We start from the raw sequence: 17,644 nt of genomic DNA on the forward strand, positions 1-17,644 counted from the left end.
TCAAATTGCATTACTGAACTGGACTAATAAGACACCTTCTTTGATTGTATTTGAGTGCTGCCTCTATCTCATATGAATATTAATATGGAAGAATTATGATTTTCTTTCAATAGCTTCCATGTCATGTGACCCAGTGACTCCAAACCAGAGTCAAATTGTATTACTGAACTGGTCAAATAAGACACACCTCTTTTTATTGTATTTGAATAAACTAACTACTAACTACATGATGCAAAAAGTCAAAACTCTGATATTGAAATGACTATGTTCTTATATTAGTAACATAAAACTTAACATTCCTCTGACTACATGACTAATTGGCAGTGTTTCGACTGGTTATTGTCATTACACCCCCCCCCCCCCCCCCCCCCCCCGAGTATTGAGATGCAATACTGTAACTCTTAAATGCATTTCAAAATGTATATATATTTTTTTGTAAATAGGATTTTGACTGTTCAGAGATTATCTCTGATTAGTGATATATCTGATAACATCTTTGTGACATAGGGAGGATAGTGACACACCTCAGCTTTGTGTTTCCCTCCAACCCTATGTGACGAATCAAACATGTACTGTACAAGTAAAAAACCTGTGGCGGCACTTACCTAAATTCTGTAGTCTTTAATATGTCCACCATCGACAAATTCAATGACAATGTCTGAAAATGGGAAGGTAATTTTTTTTATCTTATTTAGCAGATAGAGAGGAAAACTTCTAGCTTCTGGACTGGGGTCACATTTTTTGGTTATTATTAATATGTTTTATTAAAATAATATCAAAATGTCACGTACATTTTTATTTCTCGCTAAGTTTCATTTCAATACACAAACACAAATATTCTAAAAATGAATCTGCCAAAGTTATCAAAAAGATCCTAAGAGTCCCAGGAGCAGATAGAGGTGTGCCTCATTAGTCCTGATGCACAGGGTCAGTCGTCCTGTGGCGCCCCCTTCAGACTGGACCTCTGCTTCTTCTGGTCTTTCTGGCCCATGACTCGGTACAGTTTTTTCCGTGCCTCTTTCTGTCTCTTCAGCTTGGCCACCTCCTGTTTCTCCTTCTGTTGCAAGAACTCCTTGTGTTTGGTGTGCTGCATCGTGTGGGCCTTCTTCTTCTTGTGGTTGTGAACTGTGGTCAGAGCTTGGAGCAGGGCCGCCACCTAAAGGTCCGAGACAGGAAATACAACACTTCTGAAGTCGCGTGTTACGAGTGGTAAAAGGAGGTCTGGTTGTTAAAGGAGCGCACAACAAGCCATAGGCCATTTTCATCATTATGGCCATTATTTTTTTTCATATGCATGTGTATCTGATATTAATATCTTCACGGTTGAATGCACTTATTACATACATACTGAATGTAATGTATTGAAAATATATTGTTATGTCTTTTTAAATCACAGTACAACATCACTGTAAAAACGAAAACATTTTGTCGATAAGTCGTGCATTACATATACATTTACATCACTTAATATTACTGCCTGTTCATTGTCCAATGTGTCCATTATCTAATTTACCTTCTCCGCCAATTTTTTTGTTTGTTAATTATGTCATGCCATTTCATAAATTTATAGTCTTCAATTCAGTCATGACAACATTTAGTTCACCATTTGTCTGAATAGTAGGATCAGTGTTTCATTACAGCTGAATACACGGCAGCAGGCTGAGGGTAATTCCTGAGCTGCTGGGTCAGGTTTGACATACCTTCCTCTCGCTGGGCTCTCTGATCACACTTGGACGCTGCATGTCTCTGGGCGTCTTTCCTTTGGGCTGCTGCTGTTTGGGTTTGCTTTTGAACGGCAGGGCCTTCTGGAGCTCCTTGGGGATGTGGAGGCGGTTGAAGTGCCTTTGGCCTCGGACAACCGGCTGAGGGGAGAAAGGACAAATATTAGCAGGTCAAGTCAGGGTTTAGTGTTACTGTTTAGTGAAGTATACCGTGGGCCTGTGTTGTGACTGCAAGACATTTCAGCCATGGGTTTTACCGTCATGCCAGCAAGCTTTCAATACACACGAGACAAATACACAGTGAAAGCTGTCTCAGGGAACATACCTGCAACTACTGATTTTTTGTTTCAATTCATGGTTTTGATAATAAAATAACACAACATTGTAAAAAATGTCTTAAGTAACAAACATCTGGTTTTAGTCCAACTGTCCATCAGCTATACCGCTTATCCTTTGAGCGTCAGTCGACATTGGGGGAATGAAGTGGGGGACACACCCTGGACAAGATGCCAGTCTATCACAAGGCTGACATACATTTGATAAATCTTTATGTACTCTCTTGATTCTTGCACTTGGTGGGTAATATCTTCATTGCTGAATTAACTTGTTGTCAGTGACTTTGGACAAAAGCGTCAGCTAAATTAATGTAATGTGAGACAATCAACCATTCACACCTACGGTCAATTTAGAGTCACCAGTTAACCTAATTTGCATTTCTTTGGACTGTGGGAGGAAACCGGAGTACCCAGAGAAAACCCACGCAGGCACAGGGAGAACATGCAAACTCCACACAGAAAGGTCTGGGTCTGCAGTCTTGCTGTGAGGCAACAGTGCTAACCACCGTTCCACCCGGCTGTTCAAAACCAAAAGCAAAAGGTTTTCAGTTTACTGTTGTATAAAACAACCTATCCTCACAATGGAAAAGCTGGGGCTGTAGCACAAAGTAAATAAATGACTCTTTCCTTCATCACATCAGCTGATTACAGATCCATCAGACTGAATCTACCTTGTACAGAGAGTCGGTGTTGGGTTTGTTGCGGATGCCCAGGTCATATTTGAGCTGCCCCAGAGTCCTCATGCCCGCCCAGCCGTCCTTCGCACCGACCGGCAACAGCAGAGAGGTGACGGGGTTGTAGAGCTGAGGAACAGTCACTGGAAACCAGGAGCGCAGGAACACGATGTCTGCACAACACAGTCAGACACATCATTACAAACCATTACATAATTGTCTTAATTACTTATTCAGCCATCGCATCATGACCACAGAATAAAGACAATTTGTACAACTCCTCTTGCCCTTTATAAGGCTGGGTTCATGACATGGTGAATTAGCATAATCACCAATTTATAAACTGTACACTCATGTCTACAAACACGCTCCAACGTCTGTCATTCAACATAACTAAACCCTTATTTAACAGATTGTGTTCTGTTGTTGTGACATGATTGCCTTCACCATGGGATTGTTTCCCATTTCTACAAACCACCCCAGAAGAAGACAAATTGGCAATACTTATCAGTGAGAGAGGTCAGAGGTCAGTGTTTATGCACAGATAAAAATGTACAGAATGATGCTGTATAATGAGCATAATTTACAATAATAAAAACGTTTAATTATTCTTTTTTTTTTCTTTTTAATTAGTTTGAATAACCTGAAGAAGAAAAACAGAAGAAAAGATCCGATTTACCAAACACAACCGTTTAGTTCTTCCCCCCCATGATAAAGTCAGCTGTCTAACCTGTAGTGTGGTTCACTGAGTGAGGGATCAAGGGGAAAATATACATTTCTGCATATTAGTTTTAGTGTATTTAATGTTCACACTGACTCTTCAGTTTTATTTTTTTTTTAATGTTTTAGCAACTGTCTTTATTATCTTTTTCACTTCCCCAAAATTCAGCCGGACAGATTTGGTGTATTTGAAAACTGTAGGATCACTAATTTAAAATAAAGTTAAGAATATCATCACTACTTAAGTCAAACAGGCACTCACCACTCATGAGCAGACGGTCCTCAAATGTGGCTCTGTAAGCTCCTAATGGGGTAGACAGAGCCTTCTTGATCTGACCTCTGACCCCTGACACTGTCCGCACAGAAGCCCCTTCAAATTTTGCTACCTCCAGCACTGTGTTGAACATGCCCTGTGAACAGAGAGGAGAGGTCAGTAAAGGTTCTTGTTAGTAGTTGTATTCAATGGTAGGTGAAACACTGACAATCCCATAAACAGCAGAAAAAAAAATTAAGATAACCCAGAGTCACTTCAGCTCATCAAAGCTTACGGAATGTTTCTGGGGCAAATGATTTTGGTCTTATCACAGACAATTTCAACATCTTTTATTCTTCAAAACTGTTTATTTTTTACCAAAAGCCTGACAACATTATGAGCTGCAGAGTACATGCAGGATCCTAACCTTGATGAAACACGTGTTCTTAAAGATTTTGTAGGGATGGCCGATGAGTTTGAGCTTCTTCACTACGGTCACTGATTTATCCAGGTCCAGGATGACTCCTGTGGCTGCGATACGGAAATTAGCCTGCGGAGAGGAAACAGGAATTCAAAGTAAATAAATAACACTAAATATACTAAATAATAATAAAAAATTATCAATTGAACCTTGACAATAATTTATATTTTGTTTTTCATTTTAGCCAAATGAAAAATTAACATTCTGATATTAACAACAGTAACTGAGTTATTCTCAGTTTCTTGACGTGTATCATTTGACTGACCCTGACGACTTAAGCTACAGTAACTTACTTTAGTTCCTGCCACTGACTGCAGAGCCAGGAAGCCGGTACCCTGTGGTGTGATAGGACCTTCAATGAGACAAGAGGGGAAAATAATGGTTAATATCAAAATAGATATGTTTTAAACAGGACTACTTCAACTAATACTTCAACAAAAACTAATTATAGAGTCAGAAATGATTCACAATTATTCTACAAAGCCACTTCTAATGAACAGGTCTTAAATTGGATTTAATAAAATAAAGTTACTATACATAAATGACTCGAACCATGCATGTGTATGAGCCCAGTAACCCCATCTGATTTGCTGGGATGTTGTGCTGTGCATGTCTGTAATGTAGAATAATGGTTAAAGTTGAAGACTAAATATGAGAAAGTATTAACCTGACATTATCAAGAAGATCAGCGAGTTATAAAAAATCTGCATGCATGTCATTCGGGAAAGAAATGCATGATCAAATTAATGTTCAGAAAGATGAGAATCTCAGTCATCGCTGTACACCAGCTGTCACCAGAGCGTTAACTGTATCTCACCCCAGATGGAGGCTCCACAGTGCATGTGCTCCGGTGTGTATTTGAGCAGGCGGTGGCGCCCGTTGTGATCCTCGATGTGGTAGAGGGGAATGGTCTGGAAGCGCCTCCAGCCTAAGGACATGATGAGGGGGTCCCGTGTCTTAAGGATGCGCTCATACCAACGGTGTTTCTTTAGCCGCACCTGAGAGGGGGGGGGGGGGGGGGGGGGGGGGGGGAGAGAAAGAGACACACACACACACACACACCTTCAGATATGTCCTCACTATTTAAATAAAATATGAAGAAAAGCTGTGAGGACTTTTTGCATTATTCCTAACGATTATACTCATACTCACTGATACTAAAATCTGACAAAAGTTTTGTTCACATCGAGTAGTACTATTGTTACGAAAAAAGCTGTTGGTGCATGTGGGAATCAAACAATGCTTTTGCTACCTCCATCTACTAACATCTTTAAAGCTCACAGTACCCTGTTCCATCCTGAGTGTTCTGATCATAAGTGGACAGCTCTAAGTTTAGATGTGAACACACCCAATATGCATTGAGGATGCATTTGAGATCGGATTGCTCAGACCTCATTCAGAGGTGGTATAGCTGTAATTGTCGACCCTGTGCATAACTGCCACAAAGAGATCAAGGCTATTTTAACTAAAGTAGTAGAGCGAAAAATTCAAGGTAGTCGTTTGGTGTAAAAATGAATTCTGACATTCAGCAGAAGCTTATTTGAGGCATGAAACCATTGCACATACCTGCAGGTACCCTATGTTGCCTTCACTGGAGCCCAGACCTCCGAGGATGATAGGGTAGTGGGGATCGAAGTTGTTAACAAATTCACAGGGGAGAGAGGAGATTTCTAATCTGACGTACATTCCTGGCCGGAAGCCTTCGTACTGCACTCTGATTTCGTCGTCCACATCCTCAAACTCTGCTCTGTTCAGCTGCGGCGTTAAGATAAAACCCACAAACACAAGGTAAATGATAAACCGCGTAACAACAGTAACTGACAAAACATTAGACCGCAGTGTGTTGTACGTCATGATACCTCAGCCTGTTTCTGCATCTCCTCCTTCAGATCATCAAAGTAAGTTGCGTCTCCGTCGTCATATTCTGCATCAAATCGCTCCTTCAGTCTGCGTTTCTTCTCCATACGCTTGTTCTTCTGGAGCTCATCGTCATCCACCTTCACCAGACTCTCCTCAGCTTCATCGTTATCCTCCTCCTCCTCCTCACTGTTCTGTTGGTCACAAGGTGCACAAGACAAGATGTTATCGAACTGAGGAAACTGAAGGTGTTGGTATGAAAAAGGATTAGTTTGAAACATTTTAAGACATTTCTTCATCTGGAAAATTGCAGCTACTTGAAGATCGTATGTTTCAGATATGATCAGGGTACCGTGTAAAATAGTAAGTGAAATAATTTCTATGTGGGATTCAGTGCAGTGTTTTATATGGACTGATTGAGTTCAATAAAAAGCAGAGCCGTCATTCTCCTGGAGCAACCTGAACAGCATTTACAATATAAGGCCATTGTAGGTGCAAACGATTGTTCTGCAGCGAGGCAGTACTGAAAAAACTTAATTTTATTAAGTTCAATGCACCAGAACTTGCATTGGACAGAGACAGTTTTTAATTATTTCTCTGAACCTCACCACAATGGATTTGAAATCAAGCAGTCAAGAACATTATTATGCATGAGGATTGTTTTTAATACTTAAACCTGGAGCCCATGGATATCAGCAAATTCTGAGTTTCTCACTTTCCTGCTCCATACTTTTCTCTTCCCATCATTCTGGTACAAGTTAATCTTGTATCCCACATGTATCCAGTTTAGTTGTCTTCCGTGGTCTTCCAAGCCATTTGGTGTTGCTGATCTTGCCAGTGGATTCCTTCTTTTAAAGAATGTACAATTTGGCCACATGTTTTTGCTCTCTCTCCGATTAATTTTTCTATTTAGTTTTTTCAGCCTAATGATGGCCTCCTTCACTTGCATCAACACGTCTTCAGAACATATATTGAAATCCATTGAACAGCGACCAAATGATTCAGAGTTCAACACTTGGAATCAACTCCAGACCTTTGCTTTTTTTGTCAAGGAACAACAAGTCAATTGTAGTCAGTCATATTACGTGAGCCTATGAAAATGGAGGGACTGTGTGTAAAAACAGCTGTAATTCCTAAAAGGTTAATGCAATACTTTCATTAAATCCCTTGAATTTAACCTGAAAGTCTACACTTCAATAACATCTTGACTGCTTAATTTCAAATCCATTGTGGTGGTGTACAGAGGCAAATCAGCCCCCACCCCCCAAAAAATAAAAATAAATGTGTCACTGTCCACATACTTATGGACCTGACTGAATTAAAATGGGACAGACTTTATTTGACATGAACACTGGAACAGTTTGTCTTTCTATTTTAACGCAACAGTCGCTGTGATGCTGGCATCAAAATTAACATAACCACATCATGTTTCAGTGAGTGGTAAAGGATCTTGATGTCAGATAATCATAGGAAACAGGAAGTACCTCAGCGTCATCCTGCTGCTCCTTTTGGCCCTTGTGGACTTCTCCAGTTTCCAAATCCTCAAAGTCGCCATACAGCTCCTCTGAATAAAGCAAAATAATATGTTGACATTTTTTTCTGACACCCAACGGTTTGTGTGCTTCAACAGTCAGAAACAAAAAAGATGGTGCTGGTCCTCCTCCTCAACTCCGCTTCTTACCATCCTCCTTCAGAAGTGTGGCTGCATCTTGCCCTTCCTCCCACTTCCCGGTTACAAAGCAGTCCCTGATGGAGTTCAACATCTGAAAAAAGAAAAAAAAAAACAGGTCTCAAGTGTTATTTCAACAGCTTTTTTTTTTTGCATTTGTTTGCATATGAACAGTACACGTAGACAGGAGAGAGACAGCTTTCTAACAGTCACACTACCTCCTCCCCATCCCAGTTGTGGGACGTTTCAGGGTCGAAACGAGAGCAGTCCAACGAGTTAGCCGTGAACTTTTTGCTCTTCTGAGGGCGACTGACTCGAAACAGGCCCCCCAACTCCTCCTCCTCATCTTCCCCAGAATCCCCTGCTTCTGCAACTGAAAAAAGAGGTCAGTTGACATCACAAAGTAAAGCTGCATCAAGAGGCAGTTTATTAGGTACCCCTTACTCAAGTCAATGATAACAGATCAACTGTGTAATCTTGGCTGCAATTGGTGCTGCTGTTGAACTGTATTACATCATTCATAGGCGTTTGTTATTCAACCTCCCTCTTCCTCATTGACAAAAACAGGGTGGGCAAAACACCCTTCCCATGGTGTACCTAATTAACTGAGATTACAAACATTATTCACATCTATCATTAAATTATGAAAAAAATATAATAAAAATATAATAAATACAAATTCAAGCATAGATTCTGCTGCGGCTGATCAGTTAGACACACATACATTTGTATGTTGGTTAGAAACATGACTGCAACATAAAGAAACTGAATATATACTTTTTGTAAAAATTATTACTAGGGACATAATGCTCATAAAGATGATGCCTGTCATTACCCTACCCTGACATAAGCACTTAACACTACCTTTAACTTTGCCGTCTCCTCTTTCAATACTTTCTCAGATTTGTACCCTTTTAAAACATATTTCATATATTCATATTCAATATAAATATGTATGTGTATAAATATATACACCCATGTCCCAGAATGAACCCTGTGAAAAAAATGGAGGGGTAAGTAAATACCTGAGCCGTAGACAAGTTTTCTCAGATTGGGGGCAGCTGCTTGTTGCCGGAGAAACGCTTCGGATGCTTTCTGCTGCAGACAATCCTTCCACCTCAGAGCCCCTGAGGATGAAACAGGAGAAAAAAAACTTCAGATCAGGAAACGAAAACTGCAAAGGCATTCATAGTTTTGAATATATCTGCCCTAATCAACCCTCCTGCAAACCAGCAGCTCCAGCAAATGTTCTTACAGCTGTTGCCTGAGCTGATATTTGAGAAGACGTTTTTGTGTAGCTTACTAACTCACACATCAACACATCTTGCATTTACATTTTGTTCTTGTCAAGTTATCCATAGTGTTTTTTTGTGTTAATAAAAAAACACTTTAGCTTGTTCTCTCTACAACATCTCAAACACAAGAAATTATATTGTTTCATGTGAGCAAAACTTGTTCTGTTCCTGTTGATTTGCAGTTTGAGTCAGATCTGGACCTTGAACATCCATATCCATCGTTTCTTATAGGTTTTAAATGCTGGACAGATTTCACTACTGGATTGATTTAGAAAATAAATAGATGCGTCAATGTATTTACCCTGCTCTTCCTCGCCCTCACTCTCACTCCTCATTTGTTCCTCCGCTGCAGCTTCAGCTGCACCATCCTCCTCTTCCACCGATTCGTCGTCAGACTCTTCGTCATTGTCATCTTCATCGTCATCGTCACTCGCTTCCTCATCCTCCTCGGAACAGTGTCCAGAGTCTCCTGCTCTCCCTGCATCCCCCTTTTCTTCACTCTCCTCCTGACTCCTCTCCAGGTCATCATCACTGTCGGCGAACACTGGCACCTCTCCTTTCTCCTCGAGTTTCTGCTTCTTCACTGGTGGCGGGCTGCCTTTTCCGTTCTTTTCTGTCCGCTCAGATTTGGCTCTTGCCTCTTTGAGAAAAGTGGAAAGGTTATCCTCGTCTTCATCCTCATCTTCGTCCTTTTCCTCCTCCTCCTGGTCACTGTCTTCACCATCACTGGAACCGCTGACATCATCGACATCATCATCATCATCATCATCATCATCCTCCTCCTCCTCTTCCTCCTCCTCCTCTCGGCCCTCCTCAGAGAAGACCACCACCCTCCTCTCTCTCTGGGTGTTGGGGTCCCAGACCAGCTTCTCACGGGGACCCTCCTTTTCTCTAACACAAAAAACATAACTAGAACATTTAGGAACTGGCAGGTTTACACAATAACAATTGTTCATTCGCCAGTTCGTTTTGTGCTCATCTAACTTGCTACACATGAATATAAAAATGTGACAGACTATATTAAGATACGTTTTTTTTTCAGAAGATGAAAGCACAAGTGTGGATTATTAAATGACAAACAAAAGATAAACACTGTAGAATTTTTTAAATCAATAGCATAATTTACACACACTCACGCGCGCACACACACATCTCCAGTGTCAGAGAGAGAGAGAGAGAAAGAGAGAGTGGAGCTGTGTGGCGTCTCACCCGGTCTGCTGGTCGATGTCTGCTGGGTCCAGGGTGGCGGAGCCGCTGAACAGAGTCACTTTGCTGGCAGCCATCTTGACATCCAGGGTGGCGTGTGTGTCGATGAGAGACTGGACGAGCTCTGTGGTGGGCCGTACCTCCTCCTGCACCAGACACAGTAGGATACACTTCACACCAGGCGCAACAAAATTTGATTTGAAATCTGATTTCAGATCAGTGAAAATTGCCACAAACTACAGGCTGTCAGGTTTCTGCAACAAAACCTCAGATCGTTCATATGCAGAGCACACACACACCTGCTGCTGATTGACATGGTTGGCAGGAAGGTCGATGTACACAGCATCCTTGTCATAGACGACGCCCCCGACCCCAGCCATGGGTGCGTAGAGCAAACGCTCCTTCTCGTTGAGCGCTCGCTTCTTCTGGGCGTCTGGAAGCGGGCATGGGTCGGGCAGGAAGTTAACGTCCGCCACCTGAAAGTCTCCGACACCTGCAGAGGATACATCATATTCAATTTATCTTTCACAGGTTTGTCAAAGGAAACTAGCTAACAGGAGACATATTATGCTTTTTCTGTTTTGTCCTTTCCTCTAGTGTGTTATGCAGTGTATGCAAAAGGTTTGCTCTCCCTGACAGAAAACACTGCTTCTGTTTCAGGCAGAGGCAGGAAAGAAGAGTTGCAGGAATGGACCGTATGAGGTAACTGATGTGTTTACTGAACATTAGAGCATGTAAACCTTTTCAAGTTATGACCCTAATTAAAGTTATGAACCTGAATATGAGCATAATATGTCTCCATCTATTACTTTTAAGGAGCAGTTGCCCTTTTAACACAGTGGTGAGCGGCAGAAAAAAAATGTAATTACACCGTTTCTTAGGGACAAAAACGAGACCACACAACTCCAGATATCTACTACACGAGAAACAAATGTCTTTGAATAGAAGGAAAAGTAAGTAGCACTATGCTTTTGTACCTGGGACATGGACCTGGCCTTTGTTTTTCAAATTTGTCCCTCTCAGGTAGCCGTAGAGTGACACAGTCCGGTCGCACTTGGGCTCCGTTCTCACTCTCTCCGGGTCAGTCAAGTCTTCCATACTGTGTCAATGCAGAAAGATGCATTGAGAATAAAATAGTAAAACGGTAAAAGGTACAAAGTAAAAGCGTCAACCATAGTACAGCCTAACTGAAGCCAACTTTTGAATCATTTTAATGACAGTAAATTCATGTGACTCAGGAGTGTGTCACTCTCACCCACCGGTCAACCAATACATAAGGATGGGAGGTCTGCCACACCAGAGGACGAAACTTCATGACGGAGATGAAGCGGCCCAGGTTCTTCACTTCCTGAATCTGATATTCACCGTACACCATACCAGACAGATAGAACAGCTTGGCCCCCTGATGGGTTCAAACACACAGAACATGCACACACATGTAAAGATCGTCTTTTATGATGCCGACAAGTTGTTGGTTCAGTGCAACAGGTTGTATATGTGAGCGTGTGGGGCATGTTTTCAGCAGTGAAGATGTGAGCGTGCTGTGTTTTACCTGGTAAACCTCTGTCCAGAAGCGATGTTTGAGGTTTTTCTTAGTCTTCCTCAGTGTCTTGTTGTTCTTGAACGAATCCAAATGCGTCAGCACACCCATGATGCGTGGAAATCCGTGTACCTGACAGATGTTGAGAAACTCAAAGGTCTCCATCTCGAAGCCAAAGCTGGCATCGATCAACATCAACACCTGGAGGGAGAGAAACCGTCAGCGTGATTTCTGATGCTTTATTCGTCGTTGCAGAGACAAAACAAAAAGTACTAAACAGATTTCAACGAAACTTGATGACACAGGCAAAGAAAGTACCCATTAAATTCAGGGCCAAATACGGACAAAGGGGCAGATCCAGGATTTATTTTTTTGACATTTTCATCAATATCCCAAGGAATAATTCATGGATCTTGATGAAAAAAAAAATCTGGCATATTTAGGGGACTGATATCTATTTGTGTGTTTAATTTGGCTTAATTGGATTTCAGGATACTGCTGGGCCTTGACTGACGTGCGCTCTAATGAGAGCCATTCTAGTAATTTTATTGATTATATTACAAAGTACAATATTTTTTTATGTGTTTATGTCATATACAGTACATACATTAAATGTAGTTGTTCAACTTACCAGGTCAGCTACTTTTGCAAGGTCAATCATAGTGTTTATGTCATTGTTACACTCCATGAAAGTGAGGCGACGCTTCTTTCCTATAGAAAACATAACAAGAAGTCACTTACCAAATACTGTATAAACACCTAATGCACCAACGGTGCACAGACATAAGCACAGGAATTTCATTAGGTTTATTACAGAGTGAGTATTTTTGTCCCTTTATCTGATGAGGGAACAAACTACTATGAACAGAAGCTTGAAGCTTCTGTTCTTAATAGTTTGGTTCTGTCAGAATCAAAGAATATTTGTTGAATTGTAATGAAGCAATATAGTTGTGATGTATTTATTCAGTGTGATAAACTCTCCCTCCATTTGCCTGGCTTAGCCTGACTATGGGACCGCTCGGTTAATTTTCGATTTCCAAGAGGTGTTGCCAACAGACGCACAATTAGATAGACCTACAACTTTGGGATGTGACGTCTGTTGAGCTACGAAAAAATGTCAACAGACCGGTGCGTGTAGGGAGGAGATGCCTGTGATGATGATTCCCCAATGTCTGTGAACGAGGGCTGCCGTTTTTGTGGGAGAAATTTGAAAATATCGGGTACTTTTAGTCAAATGCTCGTTCATCAGCAGCAGCCTTGGTTGTTTACAAAAGTCGCTTCCATCCGCGTCGTGGCATAAACCCCACCCATTATTAGATAATCTGAAATCTGGCAAGATTTCTGCCGGAGGGAAATCACTTCCCAATGGAGGGGATCCAGACTGTATTTTGGCAGAGCAAATGAAATGAGCTCCCAGAATTCATCTGGGTCCCAGGCTGAGTGGACACATGGGAAGTATAGAACAGTGAAGCGTTCAACTCATCAATGGAAATATCTACTGCTCTTAATAATTTCTCACTTTATTGTAAACTATTTTGTACCTCCAGTTTTCCACTGATCTGATTGGTTTGTTGACAGGTTTTGATCCGTTATCTGTAATTGTACCTGCTCCGGAGCAGGTTAGAGGTGCACTGCGGCATAAGCTCCTATGGTGATAAAGAGTGAACCGTCTACAGATATATCAATAACTACAAAACCTGCTTCGGGCTCCTGGATGTTAAAGGCGCTGACAATAGTTCAAATCCAAGGGGAAATTTTCGGGTGGCACAGCGACATAAATGGGTAAAATGAAATGAATCCATAGAGCACTCCAACGTCATTTCATGCAAAATTAAACTATAATGAGTGGGTTTATTGTACTTTATACTAAGGAAATGAGTTAATTGATTATCCAAGGCAAACTTGCAAAACTGCTACTTGTACAAACATGAACGCCTGCTGCAGAGATTTTCCCACACGTGTTAGTGAAGGTCCTGTGTAACATACAGGAACAGAGAAATCCTTGGCCGCACTCACCGGAGACGATGGTCACGGGTCCACATATGTCCCCCAGCTTCTGCCGGGTGAAGTTTTTGATCAGGCAGCGGATCAGGGTGCTTTTTCCCACCTTAGGGGGCCCGACAACGACAACCACGACCGGAGGGGGTTCCAGGGGCGTCCGGTCCACCAGGGGGATGTGGTGTTTTTTGGCCTTTATGTCCTGTGCCCTAGACGAGGACACACACAGGGGAAGTCGGTTCACACCACCTCTTTGTGGACTCTGCGTGGATTTACCCGCAGTTCGATGTCAGTCGGCGATGTCAACCGCGTGTGGCCGATCGACGCCGAGCCGGAGGGCGGCGGCTTCTACGCGAGTGTCCCCCCCCCCGGGGTGTCCCGGCTGCAGCGCGGACAGCGGGCGACGCCGGCACTGACCTGTGGAAGGTCTTGGCCATGCGGACGGCGGACTGAACCGCGAAGGCCTTGGGGTTGCGCTTCCGACCATCTTCCTCCGTCGAGCCTCCCTGCTTCCGGAGCTTCTTCTTGTCCGCCTTCGGCCCGCTGTGCTTCTGCTGGTGTTTCCTCTGTTTCCTCTCCTTCCCGTCCATCCTGTGCACCGGGACACAAGAGGGCACGTGCGCGTCATCGAGCAGCGCCGCGACAAGGACATAGACACAAGTAAATCTGGACAAGACCCACTCGGGGGAAAAACGCGGTGCCTTGTGGCTGATGTTACATGTCCGTGTAGGGAGCCTGGAGCCCTGAGGGACCCTGAGGGGCCTGTGTGTGTGTGTGTGTTGTGTGTGTGTGTGTGTGTGTGTGCAGCGTGGACCGTCAGTATGTCCCTGTCTGTACAACACCAGCTAGCACACACGCCACTTGTTCAGGGAACAAAGAGAAGAAGAAAAAACAGCGGCGACCTTACCTGCACACAAACCGGCAGCAGTCCGCCAGTTGTTTCTCTCCTCACGTGTGTACCGCGACCTCCAACACGGAAGTGAACAGCAGTGCCACGCGGTCGACGGTCGAGTGGAAACACATTTCTAAGGTTCCGCGCAGTGCGGGGGTTTTTTTTTTTTTTTTTTTGTTTGTGTTTTTTTGTATGCCAATATCACGGGACTGAAGTACAGCAAATGTACCCTGGGTCCACAATGGATTCAAAAGGAAAGATTTTACGACGCGAGATTTAAATGCTTAAAGTCAGAATTTCTCAGTTTAAAGTCAGAATTCTGAGAATAAAGACTCAAAATACTCAAATACCGTTTTCACGTGCGGCCCTCATCCTCTTCCTTACAATACGTTAACGTTAAATTCAAGTTTTTAATGGTTATGAATAATTGGCATATGGGATGTGTTTATTGTTAATTGGATATCACAACATCAATGGAGGGGAGACAAAGTGTCAGGGAAGGGGAGAAAAAAAAAGATAATAAAAAGACATTTTATTCATATCGTCCCGCAAGAATATGATTAGAAGTCCCATATGAGTACCATACGGATACTTAAAAAGAAAGAGTTTTGTACTATGTCAATACTGGACAAGGAATTTTATTTTATCATTACAGATGTAGTGTACAGTTTTACAGTGAATATGAGCATAATATGTCTCCTTTAAAGATTTTTTGTATCTGTTTTTTAAATACTCGATGCCTGAGGTTCAGAAGCTTTCGACAAGAAGAAACTGAAGAGATTTGACTGTGATATTTGCCCGAAAGACAGCCATTTTATCAAATGATCAGCTTCGCTGTTGTCAGATTCAACAGAATAACTGTAAAATAACTGAGAAGAGGCCTCATTTTTACAGAAAGAACATGAGGAGAACATCGGGTCAACAATTGTGAATTGCATGGATAGAAATAGATAGAATCTCTGTGTAAATTTTTTGTATGAATTTCTTCTACTTCCTCCACAGTAAGGTATGCTACACCTTTCAGTCCCACCACAGATCTGCAAGCCTAATGATTCTTTGTTCTTTGGGGTGGTGTGCACTCATGCATCATCATATTCAGTATGTTGAATATGATGAGAATATCATTTTTTTTTATTATCAAATAGACGTAAATGTCTTCATTAAATATTGCAGCACCACCTCACTGCAACTCAGGGAAGCGTCATGTTAAACCATCAGCGCTGGCACCCCTGTGCTACAGTGGTGCCACACTTCTTTTGATCAGAAAAATATAAACATTTGTTTCATAAAACCAACTCCAACCCTCAAGGTCACTTTTTGTAACTGGCATCAAGCATACTTTGGATTATAAACAAATACCTGCAAAAGTAATTCAATTCCTGCAAGCCTATTAGTCAGTAAACCATGACAATGACCATGGTAATGTTTTTCCTATTGCCCCAGTACGAAGCAGGCTGTTATCAATTAGCCTGGAAATTTACTTTGAATTTAATAATTTCATTCCTGCAGGTCTTGGACAGCAGAAACTCTCAAAGCATAAGTGGTACAGTGGATGGATGGACATTATAAGCTCAGAAATTGATTCCTGGTCAGAGGTGCAGTTAAGATTTTCTACCACTTGATGGTGCCAGCAGACTGTTTGAATCCCTGCGCAGGCTTTAGCAACACAGCTAAATGATCTCAAAAGAGTCGAAATGTTGCTAATGTGACAAAGGATACAGCAAAACGAATTTAAAAACAATTGTGCAAGAGAAAAATTGCTGTGCCATTCGATGCAAACAGGCCAAAGCTTGACCAACCTCTGTCTCCTTCCCTTTACATCTTACCACCCTAATTACAGTCACTGTCGTCATCATTGTGGCATCTTGTGATGAAGAGTCCGTAACAAGAGCTGCCCTCCTGGTTTCCAAAGCCCTTGAACTGCCTCTCTTGCACATCAAGTGCTTGTTGTCCTCAGGATAATTCATTTTCGCCTTCCTCCTAATCACCCACACACTGCTTTCATCATTATCTGGTTTGCTACACCTGGCAGTCAGCCTTTGTATTGATGATCATTAGGTCAGTGCCAAAACACCAACAGCGCATCAGGTACTGATCATCAGTATTGTATCGCAGTGAGCTTTCATTTTAATTATATCAGAATTGTCACAAACATCTTTAAATGGTTGTTGGCATGTTGTTGTTTTCTTATTCTTGGACAAAACTATTACAGGAACTGCATAATGAATAGAATAGTATATATATATATATGTCTATGAAAATATTACCCTACTTCTCACTGATAACATCGGTAAACATTTTCCTGTGGAGTTTATGGTCTCAATCTCTAGTTCCAGGTCTTCGTCCATACAGCATGATGTTCATTTAGTAATTGATGGTCTCATTTAGGGGGAAATAGACAATAAAGCATGGTATGCATTGGGACCTGGAAACAGTGTGAGTGACAGCTTTTACCGTCCAATCGTTGCATGATTGCAGGTGTAGGTGGATGTGCAGTGGAAGAGCTCTCAGTTAGGCCCGTCCCCTGCGACTCCAAATATGGTTCACTTCTGGTTCCAAACAACCAAGATGGTGCTGGTCGAAATATTAAACTCGAGGCTTCAGAGCAATGGGCGATGTCACGGTGGGTTCAAACAGTTCGCCCTTATTTAAATGTAGGGCAGGCAAGAGCAGGAAAGAGGGCTTAGGAGAGGGGCATAGTCAGCAGACAGGGGTCATCTGCATAACGCTAGAAATTTATATTTTTCTTCATAATATTGCCTACGGAATCATATATAAGGGGAAAAGTACTGAACCTTGTGGAACTCCATGGATCCATGGATCCCACTTTATTCTGAATGAGACACTATTTCGATTATGAGTTGCCAATAGAATATTCCATTCATATTCTCGTTTACATATTACAGAGCGTAGTCTGATTATGATATCAAACAGTTGGTAACAGCTGAATATGTTGATGTCACAAATGCTGCGAAAACTCAAGAAGGGCATTATAATGCAATT

General features: G+C 42.0%; 1 protein-coding gene across 2 annotated transcripts; it reads right to left on the minus strand.

Annotated features, from left to right (window-relative positions):
• Positions 1–732: 732 nt before the first annotated feature.
• On the minus strand, positions 733–14,754 carry bms1 (BMS1 ribosome biogenesis factor). Of its 2 annotated transcripts, XR_007029850.1 has the most exons (24): positions 14,657–14,754; positions 14,167–14,340; positions 13,768–13,958; positions 12,383–12,462; positions 11,764–11,952; positions 11,471–11,613; positions 11,189–11,310; positions 10,511–10,704; positions 10,215–10,357; positions 9,307–9,896; positions 8,736–8,837; positions 7,929–8,083; positions 7,723–7,804; positions 7,526–7,605; positions 6,044–6,235; positions 5,751–5,939; positions 5,002–5,182; positions 4,478–4,536; positions 4,131–4,253; positions 3,713–3,860; positions 2,728–2,903; positions 1,701–1,862; positions 879–1,156; positions 733–846 (listed from the first exon to the last, which is right to left on the minus strand). XR_007029850.1 is itself a non-coding variant. In XM_035613330.2 (23 exons), exons 2-23 carry the CDS (start codon positions 14,337–14,339, stop codon positions 929–931), a joined length of 3,702 nt encoding a protein of 1,233 aa, XP_035469223.2. In that variant the 5' UTR covers position 14,340; positions 14,657–14,754; the 3' UTR covers positions 733–928. The 2 variants fall into 2 exon arrangements, 1 of the variants encoding a protein (XP_035469223.2); XM_035613330.2 differs by having other exon boundaries at positions 733–1,156.
• Positions 14,755–17,644: the final 2,890 nt, after the last annotated feature.

The sequence above is a fragment of the Scophthalmus maximus genome, chromosome 16 (genome assembly GCF_022379125.1).
Source record: "Scophthalmus maximus strain ysfricsl-2021 chromosome 16, ASM2237912v1, whole genome shotgun sequence".
Classification (NCBI taxonomy): domain Eukaryota; kingdom Metazoa; phylum Chordata; class Actinopteri; order Pleuronectiformes; family Scophthalmidae; genus Scophthalmus; species Scophthalmus maximus.